This window comes from Psilocybe cubensis, chromosome 2 (genome assembly GCF_017499595.1).
Source record: "Psilocybe cubensis strain MGC-MH-2018 chromosome 2, whole genome shotgun sequence".
Lineage (NCBI taxonomy): Eukaryota > Fungi > Basidiomycota > Agaricomycetes > Agaricales > Agrocybaceae > Psilocybe > Psilocybe cubensis.
In genome coordinates, this window is record NC_063000.1 from 3,207,618 (window position 1) to 3,234,234 (window position 26,617).

At 47.9% G+C, this 26,617-nt stretch overlaps 10 protein-coding genes across 10 annotated transcripts; 7 read left to right on the forward strand and 3 right to left on the reverse strand.

Annotated features, from left to right (window-relative positions):
- Positions 1-13: 13 nt before the first annotated feature.
- JR316_0002548 (Negative regulator of differentiation 1) lies at positions 14-2,440 on the reverse strand (the record flags this gene model as incomplete). Its single annotated transcript, XM_047888340.1, has 6 exons — positions 14-344; positions 416-687; positions 797-1,180; positions 1,235-1,777; positions 1,845-2,327; positions 2,378-2,440. 6 exons carry the CDS (start codon positions 2,438-2,440, stop codon positions 14-16), a joined length of 2,076 nt encoding a protein of 691 aa, XP_047753263.1.
- Positions 2,441-3,603: 1,163 nt separating this feature from the next.
- JR316_0002549 (uncharacterized protein) lies at positions 3,604-5,038 on the forward strand (the record flags this gene model as incomplete). The annotated part of the gene is made up of 6 exons (XM_047888341.1): positions 3,604-3,631; positions 3,718-3,849; positions 3,924-3,993; positions 4,207-4,283; positions 4,360-4,559; positions 4,610-5,038. 6 exons carry the CDS (start codon positions 3,604-3,606, stop codon positions 5,036-5,038), a joined length of 936 nt encoding a protein of 311 aa, XP_047753264.1.
- Positions 5,039-5,404: 366 nt separating this feature from the next.
- Positions 5,405-6,885, forward strand: JR316_0002550 (uncharacterized protein; the record flags this gene model as incomplete). Its single annotated transcript, XM_047888342.1, has 5 exons — positions 5,405-5,447; positions 5,511-5,675; positions 5,955-6,089; positions 6,147-6,361; positions 6,424-6,885. The coding sequence occupies 5 exons, from the start codon at positions 5,405-5,407 to the stop codon at positions 6,883-6,885; spliced, it is 1,020 nt and encodes a 339-aa protein (XP_047753265.1).
- A 183-nt stretch (positions 6,886-7,068) lies between these two features.
- Positions 7,069-7,583, reverse strand: JR316_0002551 (uncharacterized protein; the record flags this gene model as incomplete). The annotated part of the gene is made up of 2 exons (XM_047888343.1): positions 7,069-7,248; positions 7,302-7,583. The coding sequence occupies 2 exons, from the start codon at positions 7,581-7,583 to the stop codon at positions 7,069-7,071; spliced, it is 462 nt and encodes a 153-aa protein (XP_047753266.1).
- A 424-nt stretch (positions 7,584-8,007) lies between these two features.
- Positions 8,008-9,283, reverse strand: JR316_0002552 (Carnosine N-methyltransferase; the record flags this gene model as incomplete). The annotated part of the gene is made up of 2 exons (XM_047888344.1): positions 8,008-8,603; positions 8,656-9,283. The coding sequence occupies 2 exons, from the start codon at positions 9,281-9,283 to the stop codon at positions 8,008-8,010; spliced, it is 1,224 nt and encodes a 407-aa protein (XP_047753267.1).
- A 685-nt stretch (positions 9,284-9,968) lies between these two features.
- On the forward strand, positions 9,969-10,387 carry JR316_0002553 (uncharacterized protein; the record flags this gene model as incomplete). Its single annotated transcript, XM_047888345.1, has 2 exons — positions 9,969-10,221; positions 10,344-10,387. The coding sequence occupies 2 exons, from the start codon at positions 9,969-9,971 to the stop codon at positions 10,385-10,387; spliced, it is 297 nt and encodes a 98-aa protein (XP_047753268.1).
- An 8,247-nt stretch (positions 10,388-18,634) lies between these two features.
- On the forward strand, positions 18,635-20,482 carry JR316_0002554 (Cytochrome P450 monooxygenase 91; the record flags this gene model as incomplete). The annotated part of the gene is made up of 12 exons (XM_047888346.1): positions 18,635-18,647; positions 18,700-18,728; positions 18,777-18,821; positions 18,871-19,012; positions 19,069-19,308; positions 19,364-19,430; positions 19,534-19,689; positions 19,746-19,775; positions 19,846-20,079; positions 20,143-20,175; positions 20,235-20,263; positions 20,331-20,482. 12 exons carry the CDS (start codon positions 18,635-18,637, stop codon positions 20,480-20,482), a joined length of 1,170 nt encoding a protein of 389 aa, XP_047753269.1.
- A 628-nt stretch (positions 20,483-21,110) lies between these two features.
- On the forward strand, positions 21,111-22,230 carry JR316_0002555 (Pathogenesis-related protein PRB1-3; the record flags this gene model as incomplete). Its single annotated transcript, XM_047888347.1, has 8 exons — positions 21,111-21,113; positions 21,289-21,303; positions 21,358-21,602; positions 21,660-21,684; positions 21,769-21,844; positions 21,904-21,947; positions 22,014-22,147; positions 22,206-22,230. The coding sequence occupies 8 exons, from the start codon at positions 21,111-21,113 to the stop codon at positions 22,228-22,230; spliced, it is 567 nt and encodes a 188-aa protein (XP_047753270.1).
- Positions 22,231-22,452: 222 nt separating this feature from the next.
- On the forward strand, positions 22,453-24,112 carry JR316_0002556 (Putative trans-acting enoyl reductase; the record flags this gene model as incomplete). The annotated part of the gene is made up of 7 exons (XM_047888348.1): positions 22,453-22,742; positions 22,798-22,872; positions 22,925-23,355; positions 23,409-23,548; positions 23,599-23,654; positions 23,706-23,824; positions 23,877-24,112. The coding sequence occupies 7 exons, from the start codon at positions 22,453-22,455 to the stop codon at positions 24,110-24,112; spliced, it is 1,347 nt and encodes a 448-aa protein (XP_047753271.1).
- A 1,084-nt stretch (positions 24,113-25,196) lies between these two features.
- Positions 25,197-25,875, forward strand: JR316_0002557 (uncharacterized protein; the record flags this gene model as incomplete). Its single annotated transcript, XM_047888349.1, has 2 exons — positions 25,197-25,462; positions 25,557-25,875. The coding sequence occupies 2 exons, from the start codon at positions 25,197-25,199 to the stop codon at positions 25,873-25,875; spliced, it is 585 nt and encodes a 194-aa protein (XP_047753272.1).
- Between the last annotated feature and the right edge of the window lie 742 nt (positions 25,876-26,617).

The following is a 26,617-nucleotide window of genomic DNA, read 5'->3' on the forward strand; positions in this document are numbered from 1 at the left end:
GGCACTAGTGACTTTAGAGCGTGGCACCATTAGTCTGGATGCCGTCCACATGCATATCCACATGTTCGTCATCTCCGTTCAAAAACGCGGCGTCCGCGTCGTCGTTTCCATCACCCAGGGCGCCAACGCCAAGGCCGACACCCATAGCATCTCCACCGTTTGCGCCGTTGCCGCTCGCCATGCGCTTCGCTCCAGACCCTCCTTGCGGTCCAGAACGAGGTGGGTTCGCGCACCTATCCTTCCCATGCGCGATGCGCAGGTTAGCGTACTCCGGCTTGTTCTTAATTGCATCAATCGCCTTGATGGCGTTCGAAATGTTCGTAAAGTTGACGAACGCGCAATTCCTACGTTTAAAAAAACACATATACCATCAATTTCTTAAAATAGAAATGTGAAAGAAACCAGAAACACGTACTTCTCCTTCAAAAAGTTGACCAGCTCAATATCCCCATACTCTCCAAAGTCACGCTTGAGCTTGTCTTCAGTGAATGCCTCGTAGTCCTCGACATTGCCAATGTACACATTCCTCGTGGCGCCAGAATGCACAGCGAGGGCGAGTGTCGGTGGGAGCGGTCCTGAGTTCTTGCCCCAACCGATCTTCAGGCGGCGGTTGTTCAGGGTCAGGCCCTGATACGACGCCACCTGGAAGAATGTGAATGCAGCTGCAGGGTCGACGAAGGTCACGAACTAGAAGTACCAAAGGAAAGGGTCAAAATTAACTTGTTTGTTCGGGTCCCATATGGAACCTATACCGCAACAAGTGTTGCGGTAAACAGAAGAGAAAAAAAAGACGTACAGCAATGTGTTTATCCTGCATATACCTAATGCTCTGCAATACACCTCCGCGAATAGCATTGCACAAATCCTCCGTGGTTGTCTCGGGGTGAATGTTTCCAAGGTACACCGTCCTGTTCATTGCCTGTACACCCATGCCATTCGCCATGTTGCCCGCGCCCATTATGTCGACTGGCGTGAATGGCGCGCCAGTGTAGTTATTGAACGGAGCAAAGTTCGCCTGCTGGGGAGACATCGCTTGTTGTGCGACGAGCGACTGAGCCGCGGCGGCCTGTGCCTGTTGGGCAGCGGCCTGCTGCGATTTGGGGATGTATGCACATCGATCTTTGCCGTAGTTGACACGTTTGCCTGCCCAAGCGGGTTCTGTAGGCAGGGTGTTTACAACCTGTGCAAAAAATATTTACATTGTGTTAACAGAATAGAAAATAAAAATACTCACTTTGGTCGCAATGGAAATGCTCAAGAAGTGAACAAATCCAATGTTCTTATCTCTGACAATCTTCACTTGGTCAATAAGACCAAATCGGCTCAGCTCATCGCGGAGCTGTTCCTCCGTCATGCCCTCGTCCAAACCGCCAACGTAGACGTTTCGGCTGGCGTTGCTCTGGCTGATGGCCAGGGCAACCTGAGCTGGTACTGGGGATGGCTTTCCCCAACCAATCTTCAATTCTTGGCCATGGAGCGACAGTTTTTTAATGGTCGCATCAGCATGGAACGCCGCAGCGGTGGCGCCGTCCAAGAAGGAGAGGAAGACGCACGACTTCTCCGGCAAGACGCGAATTGATTCGAGAGGGCCGAAATGGACAAGGTTTAACAGTTCGTCAACAGAGGCGGTCGCGGGGAGGTTGCCGACGTATACCGTACGACCAGTAGCATTGGACGAGGCATTTAGTGCGGCAGTGAGCGCGACGGGAGAGTAGGCCCCGGCTTGAGCAGACGGAATGTTCAGGTTGAGCGAAGGCAACCTCTGCTGGGCAAAGTTCTGCGTTGGTGGCAACGTGCATAAGCTTGCCTTGTTGGCATGCGAGATAGGGGGTTCGGGTGCTCACCTGGGCGAAGTTACCCATTTGCCCGTTGTACGGGAAACTACCGAGCATTCCCATGCCCGGCATACCCATACCCAGCATGTTGTAAGCATTGAAGGCGTTGTAGGTGCCATTAGGGCTGCCTTGCTGCTGTTGCTGTTGCTGCTGCTGTTGTTGCTGCTGTTGCTGCTGTTGTTGAACGGCAAATGCTGCTGCTGTGTTGGGGCTAAGCTGAGCATTCATCACATTCCCGTTAGTCTGAGTGTTGACCGCAAGAGAAGGGGTCGAGTATAGGGGACTGCCAGCAAACGAGGCCCCGTTGGCCTGGGAGCTATTGAACGCGGGTTGTGCGATGTTGGCGTTGGGCCCGTAGCCATAGTTGGCGAAAGCATCGCTGCGAGACGAGTTATTTTGAACAGCCGTGCCGTTGTTTTGAGCAGAAAAGGCGGAAGTGGGAGACCAACGCGCTTTTTTAGCATCAGGGCCACCAGCGGTTTCCATAGAGCGCTGAAAAGGGGTTGTGAGCACGGAAAGGAGGAGAACACGGAGGCATATACCTTCATCATATCGATTTCAAAGTAGGAAGGATATTGGACAAAGGCTGCTTGGGAGTCGTCCATTTGGTGGGGGGCAAGGGGTAGAACAGCGGGTAAAATGGAGGTGTATGTATGGCAACGGCGGGAATTATGGCAAAGAAAAGGGGAAAACGAGTTAGAGAAACGTAGATACTAACTTGTAGGGTAGAGAGCGTGTGGGCTGTTAAGCAGCAAAAGAGAGTGGTGGTTGGGGTAAAATAAAAAGACACGCACGCAAAAGAGAAGAAAAAGTTCAACAAGGAGAGAATTGAACGAAGACTCTGCGCAGAAAAGGGCGCTTAATGCGTGGATGAGGTGTCAACGACGGGAACAACGACGAAGACGCGGGGAACAACGACAAAAAACAAACGACCAAAGACGAACAACGACAACAGCAGTCCAGCCCATTTTTCTCAAACACCTTGCCATTTCCATAAAACTATCCCACACACCCCTTGATGGCGCACGGACCCTACCTATTGTTTCCATCAAACATTCTCGGATATCTCAATCAACTTTTCTCATTTCTTTCCAGTTGTTCACCTCTATACAACAGGTTGTCCTCACTAACGCTAATGGAAAAGGACCGGTAAACCTACAACACTGGCGTTGGATTTAGGGAGCGTTGACGGATAAACGGAGACAAGACGGAGTAATGCGAACACTGTCCGTGCCCGTTAATTGATTTCATCCAACATAAAACATATTCAGCGCCTACAAGCAATCTCTGAGCTCTGCCTGCTCCTGAATAGTATGCGACCGTCTCACACTGTCGCCGATAGGATTTAGCCTGGTCGCAAACTGCCGTCGCCCTCAAGTACATGTCGTCGGTATAAACTCCATATAGTCTTCCGGTGTGGGGATAATAATATCTTCTTCTTCAACTTTCTCCTTTCGTTGAAGTTTAGAACCAAGTTGGCGGAGATTGATGGCCCGTGACGGCCAAAAATAACCACCACAGAACGAGTTTTACACGGTGGCAGCATTGAAAACTTGCTTCCAGACACCCTGCTGTTCTTCTATGCCTGGTAGTCTAAGAGGTTGCCATTGAATACCGTTTATCCCCCTCATCGTCGTACCTTTGTAGCTTTTCCACAACATTTTTGCATCACGATCCAGAGTCCTTGGAATGAGGACCCTCTACTGCTAGAACCAGATCTATCCCACTTGAGGACTTATCTTCACCTTCGAGCGCCATTTCGCGTGTTATGACTGTAAACCCCGCAGCATGGAAAGGTACGGTTCCGTTAATGACCTCCCCTCCTTCTATATTAACTCCCGAAATGAAGCTTGCATCACATTACTGCAAGTAGTATCAATAGGATCAACATTCGTGCGCCTAGGACACAGATGGGCCACGAAACGTATGTGGTGGGATGATTGGATTGCCATCATCCCTCTTCTTGGAAATATTCTGGATGTCGTTATTATGTGGTTGGATCTTGGCGGTGGGGGTGTGTTTCAATACTTGCTGCCTTTCCCGTTGGCTTGCTCATAACGAGGTACCAATGCTCCATCCGTTTCACAGTGGAGTCCAATTCTATGAACGTCTTATTCTCGCCTTGGTTTGGCACCTTTCTTTTTTACATTATCGTATGGTACGTTCTTTTCTCTTGTGATCCAAAAAAAAAATAGACCAGTCAAGCTGCCTATTGCAGGGTTTCGAGAATCAGCCTTGCGCTCTCAATAGCGCGAATCTTTCCCCCTCGGCACGCCTGTCGTCGTTTTGCATTCGCAATCACCACACTCTTTATCATTATTTTTATTGCGAATGTCTTAATGTCGACATTTGATTGCTACAAACCGTCCAGTGCATGGTATAATATGGTTTTTAAAAATTGTGTAAATAATAAAGGTGCTTTGGTCGGCCTTTATGCCACCATGGTCTGTAAGTATCTTCGTGAGCTTTAAAGTTGGTTATTTCATTCAACTGACCCTGCTATTCAAAGTGGACCTTCTTTCAGATTTTTTGCTGGTCATTTCTCCGCTAACCATGCTGTGGAAAATCAAACTTCCACGGACGCAGCGCCGGCTAGTACTCGCCCTCTTCTCTAGCAGTCTGGTGCCCCTCCTTGCATCTGTTGTTTACTGCGTGATTTGGGGTCTCAGCTCCCGAATCGGGCCAGACTTTTTATTGATCTTGAGAATAATGAGTCAATTGCAGGTGAGCGTTTTCAATTCGCGAATAAAGCTATCATCATCTCATATTCCTAGGCCGGTATTTCGTTACTTGTCTGCAACTTACTTGTTGTTACCATGCTGTTCTATCGCATTGTGCGAAGAGAGATAGTTCCTGACCCCGCTGCCGAGCGCCCGCCTCAACCACAGGCAGCACCATCAACAGAGAAACAGATTTCAGAATCGACCAGAAATACCTCTACTCTACAAACCCAGTTAAGGGTAGAGGAGGTTAACTTGGAAGCCCAGTCGACAATTATAACCCAACAGTCATCTTTGAGTCCGTCCTTGGTGTTAACCTCCATATACGACGAATCTACCCAACAATCCTCTTTCCCCAACTCCTCTGTTCACGAATCGACATTCTCCCGCTACGATGAAGAAAATAATATCAATGCTTCTCAGTTCTCCTGGTCTTTCTCGGAAAAAAGTAAAGCCAGCCACTCACCATCTCTACCACCATGACCTTGTTTCCATTCTGTATTTGCACTTTCCTCCCTGTAGTAACTTGGACTCTTCTGGACACATCTTTATGTAAGTAGTTATGGCCGCCGCGGACATAAACGATCGTTGTTGTACAAAGTTTCGAAGGATTGGCGTTCGGTAATTGCAAGAACTTCGTCTGATTGACTAGAAATCAGCCATAAAAGGCTACAAATTGGGTGAAAATACGGGTATTCATCGGTCTATAAATAAACTGACGCCTTAAAATAGGTGAGCTCCTGGTCGTGAGATTCTTCACACCTTAGCCATTATGTCTTCTCTGCTCAATTCCTACTTATACCTCTAATTCATGGCCAAGTCAATTGAGAACCGCTTCCAACCAAAGCGATGTCCCCGCCTCAACCCTCTCAACATACAGTAGCATGGGAAGGTGCGCTCGGATTAACCTGCTTATCCGTAATGCCAATTCTAAATCAATAATTTTCTATCGCAGTATCCACTCTCCTTCTGCAGATAGTCTGTGCAGGGTCTACTACCGTACGCCTTGTGCATCGCTGGCGGACGAGGCGAATGTGGTGGGATGACTGGATTGTCTTCATCCCGCTCTCCGTAGATGTCTTTCTGGTCGTCATCGATTGGTTGGCAGCGACAGCTGTGGGTGAGAGTCATTGTGTCATGTGAAAAGAAACTCCATACAAACGGTCCAACTGCCTATTAGGAACATCTCAAAGCTTGCTCTTTTCCCCTTGGTTCGGTACGTTTATGTACTTTACCGTTATATGGTGAGTGCCCCTGGGCACGCTGGGTTCCCATGCAACTTGAGCACTGAAAATCAACAGGATATCGCGAATTAGCCTTTCCTTGTCCATCGCCAGAATATTTCCACCAAGACACGCTTGCAGACGAATCGCGTTCGCTCTCACTGTGCTATTTATAGCACTCTACATACCAAACGTGCTCATGCCAATATTCGAATGCGAGAACCAGCTGGTCAAGTGGTACCGCATGCCCCTCATTGACTGTGTCAAAAATCGACCAGCACCTTCTGCAGCAGTGTTCACATCACTGGCGCGTAAGTGCATATCTAAATGACATGGACACGCATGCATTAACGGATCGCCGGACAAAGTGGACTTCGTCGCTGACATCTTGCTCATCGTCACACCGTTGACAATGCTCTGGAAAATCAAACTTCCGAAGCGCGAGCGGACCTTGATACTTACGCTTTTCTCGAGCAGTATATTGTCTTTGTTTGCATCTACAGCGTTCTGTATTGTTTGGGCCCTGAACGCTCGCTTCGGGGCGCAATCTCGCATGGTCATTCGAATGGTCGGACAAATAGAGGTATTTGCTAATGCGACAAAAACTTCTCTATTCAGGTACTAAAGACGTAACACAACTTACAGGCTGCGATTGCTCTACTGGTATCCAACCTAGTCGTGGTCACAATGATGTTCTATTGCATTTTGACACGGGAGACCATTTCTGCAGAAGATAAAGAGGCGTCACCACGGACTGTATGTTCATTGCCTACTACATCACAGACAGAGGGTACTGGCGGGACCTCCCAAAAGGAAAGTTATACCAATGTAGCAACCGAAAAGGCCAAACCGAACGAGGCACCTGAAAGCGTAGAGTCACAGACAACATCGTCGTCGGAACAAGATTCCACAACCGACATATCATTTACTACCATCTTTGAAGACTCCATACAGAACTCTTCAATGTTCTGCGACTCTTATAGCAAATCGTATGGCACGAGAAGTCAATTCTCCGGCATGTATGAAGAGGACGGTTACTCGTGCGGATCATCAGATTCCAGGTTTCCTGCATGGTCCTTCTCCACGAAAAGTGCAAAATCATCATAACATCATGGACCTGTTATGTGTCTTTATCTCTGATACTGTAACAATAGTAATTGACTCGCAGTTTACTCTGATGGTTGTATTTTTATGAACACCGTATAACTGTATTGGGATATGTACAACTGCCTAAATCTGACAAAAGAAATTGGTAAGAATCTGGAGAGGTAGTATGGGCGGTAGACGGCTTTAATCCTTCATCGTTACGTCGGTCAAGACTGTGTCAGTTTCCTTCTGATCATCAGAGGTGTCTAAAAATGCGTTGTACACAGGAGGAATCACCGCCCAAGGTGCTTTGACGGGATCGACGACGGAGGGCGGGCAACCTTTTGCGATCTGGGACTGCGCGTAACACTCGACTCGAAGTTCCTAGCAGGTTGACATTAGCAACTGCTGGTACATCAGCAATGACAGGGGAGCACCTCAAAGCTAGAATGGTTAAGCGCCGGTGTGGCTGTAATACTTTGCAGGACCTGCCCGCCACCCGACTTATATCCTTGTGTATTCCGATATTGTGCTACTCGCTTATTACCTGCAACGACGCGTCCAGACCTTGGAGTGTACTGAGGTTCGCGGAGCTGCTTTCGCGAAGTGTCATTTCGAGCAAGGATGTTTGGATCGTCCAAGAATTTGGCGCGATCGGATTTAACGTCTTCCCACGGGATTTCGAAAGAGATGTTCTCCGACACATAGAATGAGGTCATCGCGGCAAACGGAGAACAGCTTCCAAGTTATTCTGGGCGTCAAGTGGGCGTTTACAGTTATTGGACTCGGGGTCAGAGGTGGGAGTTGAAAGCAAGTTGTGCCCTGCGCATCCTACTGACTCACGCTATAAATACCGTTGATGAGAGGCACATCAGTTTGCATCGTTTTGACGACTCTGGGCCCAAGCTTTCGCCTCGTGCCACAGGCCTACAATGCTACACCCGCGATCACGTGAAGACAAACGAAAAACGAGGAAACGAAGGACGATCGCGCTCAAAGGCAGAGGTGGAAATAGACACAGTTTATCTGATGATAAACCATCGAATTTCCCAAAGAAGTCATACTCTTCGTTGTAGGGATAACAAAGGGTATATTGAGATCCATCAATACATACACGTCGAAAGCGGTTTTGCCGTCTACTTATCACAGCGATTGGGGTTTTGTAGCAACCCAAAATTCAGCTTTGTATATCCAGCGCATCATGGCATTTTTGTCGCCAGTGTATTCGCATTCGATTGTTTTACGCGAACCAGCACCAGTTTTGCCAGCATTGAGTATGAATCCGATTTCTTCAACAGCGAGCAGTACCTCTTCAAGACTGAGTTCAAGCTTGGCCTGTCCACCCCCTGTCCATAGCAGAGGCCCAAGGTTAACCCATGTTCCTCCTGGTTTCAATAGATTGTAGATGTGGTTTAAAGTAGCGAGGACGTCAAGAGAGGTGTCAATGAAAAAGAGCGTTATGATAAAGTCATAGCCTTTCAGATGAGAGGTGTGTGAGAGAGGTGCTTTCAGCTCCAAGAAATCGCCTTCGGCAAGATGAAAGTTCGAACTGAACCGAGGAAGAACGTCAGGAAAGGAAATTTGTCTGAACAACGATTCGTTGGTTAGTTGATGAGAGAACCAATGGGCATAAGGGGCCAAATTGTGCTGGTTGACCGATTTTGTCGTCTTTTCAGAACAAAGAAATCTTAGAGCCAGGATCATAAAGTAGGATAACTCGTTCGCGGTGGTGTCGAAACCTAAACACGACCGTCGCTTAGAAAGAAGAGATAAAGCAATGGAGTGACTCACCAAGTTCAGATATTTCCCATGCCAATCTCCCAAGCCCACAACCAGGAACGAGTACTTTCAAGTCCTGTCTTGAGTTTGCAGGAACTTTTTGAAGGAGTTTAAGGATTGGTGCAAATATACGCGCCCGCTCGGGTTTGCCTTCACTACTCCAGTCCCGAACATAGTGCTTCAGCGATTCGCGGACCCTTCCAAGGTCCGCAGAATTTGGGTCGATAGGTGCATCGACATTCGTCTTGAGAGACGGGAATTCGTCAAGGGCGAGTGATGTGATACCAGCGGTGATCGTGGCATTATTGGCAATTTCTTCTTGAAGTCGATCCAGTTTTTTCGGATAGCCGATCTTGAAACCAATCTTTTCATTAGCCCTTCCAAGTTTCCTGTAAGATGCGCGCATCTTGGAAAGTTCGCGTGCAGAAAGTTGAGCATATTGGTCAAAGGAAAAGTAGGCTCGGGGCAGGGAGAAGTATCCATAGACAGGTCGTTTACGATACCCGACGGAGAGCAAGTCGCGCAAATTTGAGACGTTGAAGGAGAAATGCTTATATCCGATAACAAGAATGATTAGTGGGATAAAAGACGCTAGGAGTGTGTCGGAGGCCAAGATATACCGTATGTCAGAAAAAGACATTGCGCCCGCGCGTTACGTGTTGTAGAAGCACTAACCACCGGCAAGTCAGCTATAGAGATGACTGATGTATAAGAAAGGTCTTTACCAAGGATCAAAATAACAGAATATGAGAGCACTGGAAACTGTTCAGCTCAGTTGACAGTGAGAAGGCCTTGGTTTGCCGTGGTTGGTAAATTTTGGAGCTCCGATCCGTCGCGGACTCACGGGTGGTCAAGAAATATCTCCTGGATGCATGTTCTTCCACTACGATCTGACATTTTACCATAATTCTCGCAACACCCCAACAAATTCTACCATTTGCAACCTTCATCACAGATGTTTGGACGACAGACAATTTCCAGGTTGCATCTTGTACCCTGAACAGCAGATTTAACATAATCCAAAACCTGTATTAAGCCATGAAACAACGCCGCCCCCATGTTTTTATTTTACGCTAAACGTGGCAGCACTGTCTGTGCTACCCAACTTCGGATTATAATGACCTGACGCCACCAGAATCTAAGATTTGTATTCAGTCTCGTAAAAGGCGCCCATCCACACTATTGCCTGATGGCAGTACAAGGTCATCTCGGGACATGGTTTTGACTAAACACCGTGCTTTCTGGCAACAAGCATGGAGAACTACTTAATGAGATGCTTTGAAGGGACATATTTCGTGGCCGTAAATCCCCTGTGTCTCTTCAATATGTTCAAACTTCTAGCTTTATGTTCAGCCTTCATAGCTGCGACGGCAGTCCTCGCATTACCCACTGCTCAAGATGTACTTAAATCTCTCATTTACGTAGGATTCAACACACCGGATCCTCAAATTCAATACGAACTTGACCTCAACAACACTATGGTTGATGCTTGGACAAACGAAGTGGTCAACACACACAACAAGTATCGTGCCCAATATCGCGCACCGCCCGTCACCTGGAGCAATGATCTCTACGCAGGTACACTTGCGTGGGCTAGGCAATGCCAATTCCGTCACAGGTTGGATAATCCAATATTTTCGTTTCATAAGATTAACTGATGCTAATGTTATGACATGACCTCTCCTCGTCTCCCTCTTTAGGTAGTTACCATTACCATATCGGGCTCGACCCCATTTTCCTATAAAGGTCGAGCCCCTCCCTCTTGTACCTTAGTCTTGACCTTGTCAATACGACTCTCTTCTCGTTGTTTCGTCTCGCCTTTTGTGCCTCCAAGTCCTCGCCTGACATCAGGTCAAGACTAAAACCAAACGCTTACCTCCGTATTGTGTCTGAAGCGCCCTAAAAAGCGCATATACCTTCACGCCGCCGCGCCTTAAAAGCGCATATAGTCACCTCTTGTGTCTTGTCTCACGTTCTGTTCTTGCCCGCCACGGCTCGCTTGTTTTCTGCCGCTTTCGCTCGCTTCGCAAACCGTCATTCTCGCCGTGTACGACGCAGTCGTATCCATCTTTACTACCGCTCCGTACCTAAACCTCGTCCTTGGACGGGCCCCGTCGTCTTTCTTCTCTGTTTCGGCTCTTTCATAGAGGTTCCGTTCCGTGATCGCTACTCTATCGTATACAGTAAAAACCGTTCCATTTTCCTTTAATTCTCCCATCTATTACCTCATGCCGACTGCCTTACGCTCCGGTGCTAACGCGGGTCAGACTCCGTCCGACAATGCTGGCTCTACTCCGAACCCTGGTTCTGGCCAAGTTGCCGCACTGAACACTGTCAACCAGGGGTCGTCTGCAACAACCGACCCCTTGGGTGGCTCTTCTGGCTCTGCTGGTATTCCCCCTGCGACTGAGCGGCCTGTTTTCTTCACTCCTAGTAACTTACGCTTCATCCTGAGCGACAATCGCAATGCCTTCATCGCCGCCATGGTCACAGCCTTGGACGAACTCAACACATTGCGAGGCCCCGCTCACACTCACGCTACACCTCCACCTGCCCGCCGTGCACCCAAATTAAACAAGCCTCCCTCTTTCAATGGCTCCTCTGAAGACTGCCCTGATTTCCTTGCTATGGTCCGCGCATATATTTCAGCAAATCGTCAGGATTTCGACGACGTACGCACTCAGGTGTTGTTTTGTCTTTCACACTGCGGCTCCGGCGCGGCCCGCGACTGGCGTGTCCTCATGATGGAGGACATTGAGTCCGGCGATTACGTCATCACGACGTGGGACGACTTCGAGAAGTTATTCAAGCGCACCTTCTTGTCCCACTACACCGAGGACGATGCCGCTCGTGGCATCGACACCATCAGGCAAGGCTCTACTCCGACCCAGGAGTTCCACATCGCCTTTGACGGTCTCGTACGACGCTCCGCATTCGATGACAAAGCAATTGTCTTCCACTTCAAGCAGGCTCTGCGCCCCGACCTACTCAGGGAATGTACTCGGGTCTTCCCCGCACCCACAACGTGGCAGGAATGGCGTAGAGTCGCACTGGAGCAGTCTCACCGTCTCTCGGAGGTTGACGCTACCCTGGCGCATGCGCGACGCAACACGTATCATCCCCCCCATCTCCGTAACACCAACACCAACACCAACCCCACCCCAAACTACCCCACCGCCATCACCGTTCCTACTACCACTCCTAAACCAACTGTCGTTACCAGCACCACAACCCCTGCCCCACATGCAACACTTCCTCAACCCGCCCCTGTCGTCAACGCTCCACGCGCTCGCGTCGACCCCGCAACTGTTAACTGCCACAACTGTGGCACCCGGGGTCATTTCGCCCGCAACTGTCCTCGCCCCTACGATGCCCAATTCCGCCGTAACTCTCGCAACCGCCTTTTACAAGCGCGCAATCTTGTCGAAGAATTTGCTGCCCTACCCGAGGAGGAAAGGGAGGAGATCTTCAAGGTTGTTGAGGGTGAAGAGGAGGATGGCGCTCAGGAGGATTTTGTACAAGCCGCCGAGTGTTGAATGTGTCCTCGACGGTTAAAGAGTTTCTGTCTGTATGTCTTACTGCAATACAACTGTTTCCTCATTCCACAACCACATTGCCTTCTAAGCTAAACTTACCCACACCCCCTGCCCAACACCCTCAATGCCCCTTCCCATGCCCTCCCCCTCCCCGAGCCCTGTGCGAAGATGTGCCCGACGAGGAACCATCTCGCATTGCACCCTTGCCCATCGACGGGTCCATCCTGTGCCATATCGACGTGCAAACTGACACCCCCACCACTGTTACCACTACCCAAACACCCAACACCGCTGGCAACTCCCCAAAATCCGCCGCTTTGTCCCTGCTGCTACGCTGTAAGACCTCCTACCCTAACTACTCGTCCTGTCGCCGCATGTTATTCAAGTGGGTATCTAAGGAACGTTGGGATGAGATCGACGAATCACTCATTGATGCCCTCTGCTCTCTACCCGAGGATCTTGCCTTGCAGGTTCTGCGTCAACTCCGTCAACAGAAGGAGTACATATCGCGCCTGGGTAGCAACTCTATGCACATCCCCATGTCCGTTCAGTCCTCTGCTGTTGCCGCCCCCGTCGATGTTGTTGCGCTGCTTGACAGCGGTGCCTCGGGCTGTTACATTGATACTAAGTTTGCTACCTTGCTCAATGCCGAACTGACGCAGTTACCCCACCCCATTGCGGTTTACAACGTCGACGGATCCCGTAATAGTGCGGGTTCAATCACCCACACTACTACCCTGCAGGTCACCATCGGCGACCACGTTGAAAACCTGCGGTTCTCCGTCACCAACACGGGCTCTTCCAAGATCATACTCGGGCTCTCCTGGCTTCGCTTCCACAATCCGAATATCAATTGGAAGCTCGCCAGGCTCTGCTTCTCTCGTTGTCCCTCATCCTGCGGCTCCGACGTCGTTCGTCAGACTCACCCCGATGCAAATGTACAATGCCGCATTGCGGCCTGTTCCGAGGTCCACGACGACGACGACGTTACCGAGGATGATGCCTCCCCCGACGACAACGCACCGACAGTAGAAGAATGGGCTCGTGCCATCCGTGAGTCAATTGATCCCGACGACGAGATGCTTTGCGTCGACATCAATGAGCTGACAAAACCGCACACACCTGAGCCCTCAATTGTGCATGAGTATCTACGTGCCCAACGCGAAGCCGCCTCGTACCCCGACCGTTACATCAAGGACTTTGCCCCCGTGTTTGAGAAGTCCGAGTTCGACAAGTTACCCCCTCGCCGACCCTGGGACCATGCCATCAACCTCCAGCCTGACGCCCACACCATCAAGGCGAAGATCTACCCGCTGTCCCCCATAGAATCTGCCGCTGCCGATGAGTTTCTTAATGAAGAGTTGCGTACAGGCCGTATCCGACCATCGATCTCACCTTTTGCTTCACCCTTCTTCTTTGTGAAAAAGAAAGACGGCTCCTTACGCCCTGTCCAGGATTACCGCAAGCTCAACGAGATGACTATTCGCAACCGCTACCCATTACCCCTCATCTCGGAACTGATGGACAAACTCAAGGGGGCAAAATACTTCACCAAGCTCGATATCCGTTGGGGTTATAATAATGTGCGCATTCGCGAGGGCGACGAGCACAAAGCGGCTTTTATCACCAACCGCGGCCTCTTCGAACCCCTCGTTATGTATTTCGGCCTCTGCAACTCTCCGGCCACCTTCCAAAACATGATGAATGACTTGTTCAAAACGCTCATTGATGAAGGTCACGTCATCATTTACATGGATGATATTCTAATCTTCTCTAATGACCTTGCTGAACACCGCCGTCTCGTCAATAAGGTGTTACAGATCCTCAAGGACAACAACTTGTATCTGAAACCGGAGAAATGCGAATTCGAGAAGTCAGAGGTGGAGTTTCTAGGTGTCATTGTTTCCGAGGGTTGCCTGCGCATGGATCCCAAGAAGGTGGTAGCAATCAAGGAGTGGCCCGTTCCCAGGTCAAAAAAGGACGTTCAACAATTCCTCGGGTTCTGCAACTTTTACCGCCGTTTCATCCGCTCCTTCGCCAAACTCGCTGCCCCTCTCAACCGCCTCTGTGGTAAGTCTGCCTGGGTATGGTCCGACACACACAACCTCGCCTTTGATCAACTCCGTTCTGCTGCCGCGTCCAGCCCCGTTCTTGCTTTGCCTCTTGACGACGCCCCTTTCCGCATTGAAGCCGACAGCTCTGGGTTTGCGACGGGGGCTGTTCTCTCCCAACTGCAGGACTCTGTCTGGCGACCCGTCGCCTTCTCTTCAAAGTCTCTTTCGGAGGTCGAGCGCAACTACGACATCCACGACCGCGAGCTCCTGTCGATCATGCGCGCGTTGGAGGATTGGCGTCGCTATCTACACGGCTCCTCCACACCCGTTGAGATTTTATCTGACCACCGCAACCTCCAATATTTCATGACAAATCAAAAGCTTAACCGCCGTCAAGCCCGCTGGTCGTTGGAACTGTCTGAGTATAACTTCATCCTGGTGCACAAACCCGGTCCCACAATGGTGTGCGCCGATGCTCTCTCTCGCCGCCCCGATCACGAGAAGGGTTGTGAGGACAACGCCGATGTCATTCTGTTGAAAGCGCATCTCATCCGCCAATCCCACGTCGACCTTCCCGACTCCCCGTTCCTCACTGAAATCAAGCAGCACAAACACCAGCTCGCCGAGATGTACGACCGTCATTGCAACTCCGACGGCTGGCTCTTTGCAGATGGGGTTGTTACCTGGCACAATCGGATCTACGTACCAGACAAAGGTGACCTCCGTCAACGCATCCTTCACGCCAACCATGACTCTATCTCAGCGGGTCACCCTGGCCGGGCGAAGACCGTGGAGCTTGTACTTAGGGACTACTGGTGGCCGACTTTGTCTCGCGATGCCCATCGCTACGTCGACGGTTGTGCAGCTTGTCAGAAATGCAAACCACTGCGTCAAAGACCCCAGGGCCTCCTCACGCCAAACGCCATTCCGGACTGCAACTGGGATGTCATATCCGTCGACCTCATTGTCGACCTGCCGCGATCTTCAGGTTACGACGCAATCTTTGTGGTGGTCGACCGTCTCAGCAAAATGGTGCGAATCATGCCGTGTCGCAAGACAATTACTGCCGAGGGTTTGGCCAGGCTCTACCGGGACCATGTATGGAGATTCTTTGGCCTACCACGTCGCATCATCTCTGACAGAGGTTCGGTCTTCCTCGCCAACTTCATGAGGGCACTGAATGCGCTACTGGGCATCTCTGAGAACGCCTCTACCGCCTTCCGACCCCAAACCGACGGCCAGACCGAACGCGCCAACCAGGAAATCGAGCAATACCTCCGGATCTTTGTCAACAACCGGCAGACCGATTGGGCCGAGTGGCTGGCTTGCGCTGAGTTTGCCATTAACAACAAGGTGAACACGTCAACAGGCTTCTCTCCGTTCTTCCTCAACTACGGTCGCGATCCACGCCGTCCATTGCAACCCGTCCGCTCTTCCCCAACCTCCGTTAAGAAAGCGAACGAGTTCGCTGCGAAAATGGGTGCCCTTGCCGCAGAATCCTCATCAGCACTCAAATTGGCCGCGGACGCAATGTCGAGAGCATACAACAAGTCACACAAAGCAGCCCCCGACCTCCAACCAGGCGACCTCGTGCTACTCGACGCATCCGACATCAAGACGAGCAGACCCTGTAAAAAACTCGACGACAAGCGCCATGGTCCATTCGAAGTCATCGAGAAAGTTGGTCTACAGTCTTACAGGCTCAAACTCCCAGCCGGTTGGCGAATACACAACGTTTTCCACGTTTCCAAGCTCCACCCCTTCCGGCCCGCTTCTTCACCCTTACAGGAACCCTCGCAACCCGCCCCCGATGTCGCGGTTGACTCCCCTACTCGCGCTGTTGCTTCAGTCCTCGACCACAAATTTCTACGCAATTCCACTCTCTTTTATGTCACTCTAGAAGGCCTCGACTCTAATCATTGTATTTGGGCTGCACGTAATACCCTCTTCGACCCTAATAATCTTATTAATATTTATCTTTCCTCCCAAAGCACGCCTCCCCCCGGCGACGTTTCTTAAGGAGGGGGTGATGTTATGACATGACCTCTCCTCGTCTCCCTCTTTAGGTAGTTACCATTACCATATCGGGCTCGACCCCATTTTCCTATAAAGGTCGAGCCCCTCCCTCTTGTACCTTAGTCTTGACCTTGTCAATACGACTCTCTTCTCGTTGTTTCGTCTCGCCTTTTGTGCCTCCAAGTCCTCGCCTGACAGCTAATCAGCATTCCTTCTAAACCATAGCGCCGGTGGAGGCAAATATGGTGAGAACCTTGTAAGCTACCGTAGGACCTCTTTAGCACTTCGTCTTTCTGAAAATCAAATTACCGATACTGTTTAGTTCGCTGGAACTGGAAACACTGGCCTTGGTCCAGGGGTCAAATCGTGGATGGATGAAGCATCGAAATATGACTGTGAGGCCCAGAATGAACATCACACGGCTGCGTTTGCTCACGCAACTTATACAGGGAACAAACCGGGTTTCTCCTCGGGAACTGGTCACTTCACTCAGGTTGGTTTTGCCTGTTGTTATTATATAGGCTCAATTATCATTTCACTCATATTGAAAAATTAGGTCGTGTGGAAGGGATCAAAGCAGGTTTTGTGTGCTTTAGCTAACTGTCCGGGTGGATCTATCTTTTCGCAACCATCAAAATACCTCGTATGTCGATACTCTCCTGCAGGAAACGTCATTGGGCAGTTCCCGTATGTATCTTACAGAACCACATCTGCATCGATCGCTACTTAACTTCTTTGTTCATCAGAGCAAATGTTGGCCGACATGTTTAAGTAGATATATCCCCCCAGTTTCATCACTGGTCTGTAAATCCAAATATGGAATTCAGATTAAGGATATAGCTTACAACGGTATAATTTGGAAGGGACGTACCTGGTAGATTCCATTTTACTACCTGTACTGAAATATGCAAATATCGAGCGCTTTGTATCTTCAAAATTGTAGTCAGCATACCTAACTTTGCATAGAAGAATGTTTAAAAGGTTTAACCGCAGTACCAGTCTTGCAATTTGGACCGACTGTGGCAAGAAGCATCCGTAGTTGATCGTTCCCTTACATATTCATTCTAATAATTAGTATAAGGGCGGCTAAGCAGTGTTCAGGTTATACCTCCTACCAGAAAGTGACGGAGTTTAACTCCAACTGGGATCTACGCACGAGCGAACGCGTTGCCACCGCGTCGCGTACACGGTAACAGTAGGTCACGTGAAACTACAAACTCATCAGCTGATCAGAAATTTCGCTTTGTGGTCCCTGTCATGGAGCTTGGTACCACCAACCTCACTTATTACTGTCTCTCTTAATCGATTCAACCCCCGAGTCGTGTTGATACCAAGTTGTTATCTTCATTTAACTCAACTTTTTATAATCCTCAGTCATCAATGTCGATGTTTATTGAAGCGAGTACACGTCAAACATGTGTTCAAGACAAGAATACTCGCCTTTTGAACTGCAAATGTCCACGCTCAGCCTATAATTGCCCAATTCTTCCCAGCTACTGCATTACACTACCTTTCTTTGGCTGGGATCATTCACCCAAGACAAAATATCGAGGAACGCTATATAGAACTTGAGCATTTCTTGTTTACCAGCAGCTATCATTCCGATAACAAGTCCAAACTGTTACCAATGCCGGACTTCATTCAGGCTCTAATGTCTCTTGCGGTTATAATTGCCGTGTGGCAACTTAAACGATACCTTTCTGCCTCTACAGCATTGGATAATATTCCAGGCCCTCCGGGAGCATCTTGGGTGTTTGGTAAGGCTGATTTTGATATCATAGTACGCCATCTAACACGGGCACACTTTGTTAAGGCTCGATTATCGAACTTTTTAACCCTGACGCATGGGGATTCCACGATAGGATTGCTCAGGAATGTAAGCAGGCTATCCCTTCTCTCCACATTTGGTCTGAATACTTTTCAAGATGGATCCATTGTTCGAGTCAAGGGGGCCTTTGGGGTTCGTCGTGCTTCCTACAGCTAACACAAAACCGCCCTAATTCTCTAACGATACAAAAAGTCTAATCAACTTTATGTTTATGATCCTAGCGTTGTTCATCACATCGTAGCAAAAGTGAGAAATACGGGAGTTCATTTAATTATATGCTCGATTTTTTTGACGATTTGAGGCATGCCAGGAACAGGATGTTTTCGGACAACCGGATTGGTTTGTGGAGTGCGTATTGGTTACCGTTTTCACAATTATTCTCATAATTTGAATACCTAGAGGAATGAAAAATCTGTTTGGAAATTGCCTTCTTACCACACACGGTATGATCTATCCCCATCACGGTTCATTGGTCCTCGTACTCAGCTGCTATCAAAATAGGCCGCGAACACAGTCACCTGCGAAAGATAATCAATCCAATCTTTTCAAACACTCAAATGCGCGAGCTAGGTATGTTTTCGTAGAATTTTAGCCTTGAAATATTTAATTCCTGGAACAATAGCTCCGATCTTCCATGCTGTGGGCCGAAAGGTTATTAGCAGATCCGTTTCGACTTTCATTATCTTATTTGATCATTAGGTGCAACAATCTCTGATAATGAAGGCGAATGAGAAACCAACCAAGGTTAGTAATTGTTCTTCATCTAAAAGCACCGTCTTATGTTGTACGTCAGGTTGACATGCTGAGCTGGATGACCCGACTATCCTTAGAGCTAGTTGGTAAAGCTGGACTGGGTTACACCTTTGATGATCTCACAGATAATTCTGTTGAGCATCCTTACGAACAAGCAGCTAAGCAACTCGCGGGATCGTATAGTGAGTCTATTTGATGACATTCTGAGTATTAATAAATGCCAATAACAATGTTCCAGGTCAAAATGCATTTTTGCGAACCATTATTACCCCGAAAATAACTACAATAGGAAGTCCTGCGTTTCGAAAATTCGTAGTCGAACACATGCCTCTGAAATTTGTTCAGGAAATGCGCCGAATCGTACAAGTCATGCATAATACTTCTATCGATATTTTCAAATCGAAAAAGGCATTGATTCACTGGGAAGGACAAAATGTCTCTAGAAATGGGAAAGGGAGCGATATCATCACTGCACTGAGTAAGTTTTTACATTATTCTCCAAATTGTTAGCTTTGCTCAATTTATCCCTGCAGTGAGAGCCAATGTCACGGCTTCAACTATCGATAAACTGGCGGACGATGAAGTTATAAGTCATATAAAGTGCGGTTCTGCAACTTATAGTGAATGACATAGGCTGACCTCGGTTTATCATCAGCTTATTGGCTTTTGCGGCCACTGATACAACTGCTAGCGCCCTCTGTAGAGTAATTCATACACTGGCACTTCATCAAGATGTCCAGGTCAAATTGCGGGAAGAGATCCGACAGGCACGCAAAATATCTGGGGAACAAGGTTTTACTCATGATGAAATCATGTCTCTACCTTTGCTTGACGCAGTCATTAAGGAAACCTTACGACTGTGAGTTTTCCAGCTATAGTTCACCGAAATAATTATAAATCTCGTCTTGTTTGAAGGTATCCTCCAACAGTTACAACTCAGAGAACGTAAGACCAATTTTTGGCTTTCCTGATAGTATCCTGGAATAATATTTGGCATACTTATACATTCCATTAGTGCTCGACGAGACACTGTTCTACCTCTTGCCACTCCCATCCAAGGTATCAACGGAGATGCCATTAGCCACATCGATGTACCTAAAGGAACGACCATCGTTGTGTCTATCATAGGCTCGAATAGAAATCAAACTATTTGGGGGGTAGATTCTCAAGAGTGGAAGCCGGAAAGGTGGCTCCAGCCGTTGCCCGAATCCTTAATCAACGCGCGAGTCCCCGGAGTGTATTCTCATATGTACGTAATGCCTTTTTCTCGCTGTCCGAACACGGTGTTGGTCCTTAAGTTTTTGCTCGATAGGATGACATTTCTCGCTGGTGTAAGAGCATGTGTGTGAGTGTTATTGTCGTTATGTAAGTGCTAAACCCAAGTGATTGCGCGACTCCACATAGTGGTTTCAAATTTGCAGAATTGGAGATGAGTATGTCAATTCATTAATAAATGTTGTGCCACTGGAAGTCTATACTGATTTGGGATATCTTCCTCAGAGGTCGTCCTCGCATTACTTGTAGAAGCTCTAGAATTCTCACTAGGAACGGACACTATCATATGGCACATGAACGCGATCGCTCAGCCTTACCTTGAATCTAACAGTAATGCTCCAACTATGCCTATTTTAATCACTGTGGCCAAGGCATAACAGGCTATGGGCGCCCATTTCCCAATAAGCCACTGGAAGCATAAGCATTAGCGTATGAGCTATGCATTGTTTTTAGTACGCTCCAGTTCGTCACTTGTCCTTCTTTGTTTTAGTCTCAGGGTAATTGGGGTCATTCGGTATGCCATTGTGTAGCTTGATGTTTCCTTGCTTGTATATCTTCAAGCGATTGTTTAAATTATAGACGCAATTCTCAATCGTTCGTTTGCGCTGACGGTGAATTGGCTGTATCCCCGTTGCTGTCTGTCTGGACTGGTATATCAACAGAAACTGTCACATCGAGAGCCCGCCTGTTTAGATGGCTGCTGGCAAATTCCGGTTTGCAAGTGCGAGCATTTGCATCTTTTTGTCATTGATCACTTCTTTTATTTCTAAATTTGCATCAAGATGCTTCCAATGCTTCGTCATCTTGTGATACACATCACAATATTCTGGTTCTACTTGTCATCTGGATTCTGCAGCAATGACTCTGTTGCGCAATGCGACCCAGTACCACTGTTGCACGCAGGGCACTGATCTTAGTCCAACGGTTGAGGATCTGGTATATGACTGGTCTGCGTCTCTCGAAGTCCCAAGGCATGAAGGATGCACGTTACACTAGTATGGGTCTATGGTAAGCATCCGAAATCCACTCCTCTTGGATGGGCTAGCCTCGTATTTGGTTAGCGCTGGAGAAAATCGACATGAATTATGACGATATATCGGACCGTATTCTACTTCCGCGTTTCAAACTATCTTTGGGACGTTGAAACCGAAAGTAGACGCCGCAGTGCCCACAAAACCATCAGGCGAAATGTATAAAGGTTGAACCCATCCGCCTTTTCATGCAGCTCATTTTTGTGACTACAATGGCCAAGATCTCAACCTTCTTCGCCCTCATTGCGCTTATCACTTCTGTTTCTGCGCTACCATCCTCCCAGAGCGTGGATGTTGAGCCAGCAGAGCTAATCAAGTCCAGAGCGGCTGACGATAGCTGGATGAATTCGGTTATCTCTTCTCACAACACAAATCGTGCAGCCTATGGTGCATCAGCTGTAACCTGGAATGCTAACTTGTACCCTGGTGCACTTTCATGGGCGCAGGCATGCAAGTTTCAACATAGGTGTGTCATTAACTTACTTTTACCTTTGGTCTATCTAATGCCGTGCGCCTTCAATAGCGGAGGAAACTATGGAGAGAACCTTGTACGTCCTGCACGTTTTTTGCTTATACTTCTTTTGTCTCTTTAAGCCATTTTCAAATGTTAAATCGGTATTTCCAATTCCTAGTACGCAGCAAGTGGCAGTAGCAACATTATGGCGGATGGCATGAAAGCGTGGATGTCGGAAGCCTCTAAATACGATTGTACGCCTAACTCTGATCCTTCGTTTCGTAGGAAGCTTAACAATTCCCTTTGTATCTAGACAATAACCCTGGATTTTCTTCCGCGACTGGCCATTTTACACAGGTCGGTTGATCATAATATTGCCTAAGTGGAAGCACCGTCCTACTAAGTGCCTTATTCAATCCACAGGTGGTATGGAAGGCTACGACCCAGGTTGCTTGTGCATCGGCAAATTGTCCGGCTGGAACCATCTTTCCAACGCTACCAGCCACATACCTAGTCTGCCGCTATTCACCTCCTGGAAATGTCATGGGCCAATTCCGGTAAGTGTTGTATTCTCTGGTCGGTCGGTAAGAAAGGCAATTGATGCAATGTCCCCAGGCAAAATGTAGGCCGTCATGTGTAGATGTACAAGCCTTGTTTGTTATAGCTCGCAAACCTCGTTTCCTAAGTAATTAAATAAACGTAATTGCGAATATATGCGCGTGAGCGTCAAGCTATTTTTAGATAGGCGATGTTCGCTGGCTTGTGATTGTAGCGTTACCGTAACGCGTGAGAAGTAACAATGACGAGGCCGACATCAGCCCGATTCGATGATTGAGCCATCTTGAACACCACCACATCAACGATGAATGAGAAGACAGATATTCTCCTTCTCGGTGCGACAGGCTATACAGGAGGTCTCATCACACGTTATCTCTCAGTGCACCCGCAACGAGCACATTTCTCGTTGGCACTTGGAGCAAGGTCTGCGGACAAGCTTAAAAAGTTCGCTCAGGAGCTCGGTTTATCGGGCTCAGTTAAATTTGTGCAGGTCGACGTCACCAAGGAAGACGAGGTTGAAGCGGCGGTGAAGAGCACTAGAGTTGTCATCAACACTGTTGGTCCATACTGGCTCTGGGGAACACCAGTTGTCAGGTCAGTCCTTACATTCTATAATGGGTCGATAATTCTTAAAAATACTGGTATATAGATCATGTGTTCGCAATGGCGTGCATTATGTCGATCTAACTGGGGAGACGACGTTCATCAGACGAATAATTACCGAGTACGCTCTTAAATCTATGTTTTCTGACTGCGACTGATCTATTCATCTAAAGGTTCGATTATTTTGCCACCAAAACAGGGTCAATCATTGTACCTGCATGTGGATTTGATTCTATACCTTCAGATATCACTGCGTATTTGGCCAACAAAACTTTGAAATCGCTTGGCCCTACTCCTACCGGGGAGTATCTGGCCGCAGGCGAATCCACGAGTGCGGTCATGACTGTGGGCGGTGTATCTGGAGGGACAGTGGCGTCAATGATGGTAGCGCTCGAAGCTGTTCCGAAGAACGAAACCAAAGAGTCTATGCTTCCGTACTCGATAAGCCCGTTCATTGGCCTGAAAACCCAGCCTTTCCGTTTCTTGTACAATCTTGTCATTCCTGGATCTAAAACATTAACCGGAGGGCATTGGGTTATGGCTGCATCCAACAAGGCTATCGTTGAGCGCTCATTTGGACTATTGGAAATACAAAATCTGACTGGTGAGAATGGCTGTATTTCATTCTTGGTCTACTGACATCTGACGTCATACCAGCCAAGAACAAAGATTCACAAATTGCTCGATATGGTCCCCAATTTAGCTATCACGAATTTATGGTCACCTCTGGCGCGGTGTCTGCCATTGTATTGACTGCGACTCTGCTTATTGGGTTTGGTTTATTGTTGGTTAAGCCGGTAAGCAGTTGCCACTGTCACAATAATCTATAATATGAACAGGACTCCAGATTCGCCATGTTGCTAAAGCATTCTTGCCAAAATCTGGAGATGGCCCGACAGACGAGTAAGCCTTTACGTAGCTGATTTTTATTCCTAGTTAATAACAACTTTCAAGGGATATGCAAAAGGGTTTCTTGAAAATGACCAATATCACCACTTCAACGTCCTCTCCTTCCCTCAAGGTCGAGACTGTGATTAAAGGAAAGGGCGACCCCGGTTACTTACTGACAGCCAGTGAGTTTCATTGTTACTCTCGAGTCTCATTTTCGCCGATCCCCTTCTCTAGTCATGATATCCGAATCTGCTCTTTGCTTCCTGTTACCACCAGTATCAGAATCGTCCAAAATCCAACCTGGAAAAATTGGCAACATTCATTCTCTACCTCCCTTAGCGCAAAAGGGCGGCGTTTTGACTCCCGTCACAGCGTTTGGTGATGTGCTAATTCAGCGTCTAGAAGAATCTGGGAGATTCGAGTTCTCAAGTTCCGTTGTAAACGATGCAATCCACAAAAAAGATGCTTGATGCTGCATTCTCATACCTGACCCGTCGATCTAATCTAATGGATTTGCTGTGCATCTTGGACAGCTACATGGAACATCGTTTTAGATACCATTCCTTGCTGTTATATTGAGTAGACTTTATTATAATTATTTACCAGGACACTCGTAATTAGGTAGGACATAGCATGGAGGTCCAAACTACCCATAAACGCCCTTGGACAGCTTAGACTCGATGGGCAAATTTTTTCAGTCGTCAGTGTTTGAGGCGGCTAATTTATTTGACATTCTAAACTTTACTTTAAGGTCAAAATTGTGGCTATTGTCGACCACTTACGCTTTCAGGCCTGAGCAGGCGATCACGTCACACCCAACAAAGCTCTCGCATTGAGATGATGGCCTATGGCTATGCTAATCCTGTAGTCTGTAAAGAGTGCTCAGAGACTCGTCCTTGTGCTCGGCGCTGGTTAGACGTTAATGCGACGTGCGTGGCGCCTGTAGATCTTTTTAAATAGTTTTAATCGCTATGGTGTGTACTCAATTTATGCATATGATTGAAAATGTTACTTACATACTTACATACTCAAGCATCTTGTACCCACTACATAGCGGGTTTTGTCTCAATAATCAGGACTCTCGTTTTTTGTCGATTTTGGTTGCAAGTACAGCGCAGTTTGCCCACAGACGGTTCCCACAATTACTGGCCTACGCCACTGTAATCCTAAATATTCAGATTGAGCACCGTTTGGAATTGCAAAACGTTACTGCAGTCTTACGCTGTTAGCTAGAGCTGTAGTGAATTTTGTTCACAATACACAGACTATGAAAACCTGAAATGCAGGTAAGCAACTATTCACGCGTATGACAGAGCGTAAGTTAGCTCACATTGGCTGCCTATGCATCCAAATTAGCGCTATGGTACGAAGACCAATCCAGATGTACAGAACGTTTTGTGAGTCGAGTGCAGCGCTAGTGTCTAGCCTCTATTGAAAGCCATGCTTTTACAAAGTCACCGACTACTATATAATGCCAAAGTATCGAATTAAACTTTAGTTCTCTATCCCTCTTTGCTTTGACTTCAAGAAGCTCAGTAAACAGCCATAATCATCATGAAAGTTACAGTCACCTTCGTTGCTATCGCGGCTGGATCTCTAGTCCTGGGTGCAATGATAGACGCGCCCATGGGACTGAAAAAGGGACACAATGCGACGGCATTCAATAACACGAAACCTATCCTTAATCCCGTCCCACAGAAATCCTATAATACTGTCTGCCAAGATGATGCAAAGAAGAACGGTATCAAGAATCCCCAAAATTGGGTCTGGTCTGATGAAAAGGAATATTGCGTTCCGAATGCATTGGTTTCTTCGGGGCCGTGAGTTCCTCATTCTAATCTTCTGCGTGTCGGTCTGAACATTGCTCAAAGCAAGCTCACTGGACGCTCTGATGAGGGTATAGAAACCGCTCAGGCTTGCTCGGAGGGGATGGATAAATGCCTCCAGAACTGTGGCCAATTCAAGCCAACGAACTACCGTGATGGGGAAGCCGGTGCATGGGTTGGGTGCCGGGCGTCTTGCAGCTTTCGCTGCAGCGCTCCTCGAGGAGGCTGCTGGAAAGGATATTGTTGGGCCGGATGCAATACAGGCTTCCCATTGGTTGAAGGTGCTGAATGGTGTTACACGACAAAGACCTATAGCCAAAGCTATAGCTACGTCAAATGCATCTCTGATTCGGAATGCAACATGCACTGGAAGTGTGGAGGGCCTTGTGCAGCCTTTTGAAAGTTGAAACGACAGGTTCAACATCATAGTACTACACCAGTAGATATTGAATACTCACGGGCTCTGATGTGTCATGTATCTGTGTTTCACCAGACTCAGTAACCAAAGTACGTTGAAATATTACAAGTGACTCGTATAACCGCGGGAGTGGAAGTTCAACCTTCAACGGTTCAAGTTGTGTGCACTGTGGAAACCCTGTCCTAGAGTACGTGATCGTGTCAGAACATTTGTAATGTATTCCCACATTGTAGGAGTCGTCTCTGGCTGACCAATTAAATAAGACCGGAACCTCTACATCGCCCTTCTGTTCATCCGTTTAAAGATCTTTCTCATGCCTCTAAGTATACTAAGATCGATACGAGGCAGATAAATATTTACTCACTCGCTTTATCGCAGAACACCGTCCCCACGCTTTAGTCGACAGCACCAACTTGTATCCTGGTTGTGCATTGGCGCAACCTAACCTAACTTTCAAAGCGTTGAACATCTTCGCCTCTAAACATGGAGGGAATCTTAACCTTTCTGCACAATCACGGGGAAGGCGATATTTCTGATACCACAAAGGAGGATTGGTGTCGTGAGTGTTTTCAATGCCCTAACAGTAATTTACTATACCGAAACCACGACCGAGGGTAGGTGGCATAACGAACCTCGTTAAAGGCATTTGGGGTGACAATCAGCATCTTTTCAACAAGATACCGGTCCTATACAGAAGTAAAAGTATGCAAATAATTATATACGCCTTTGCG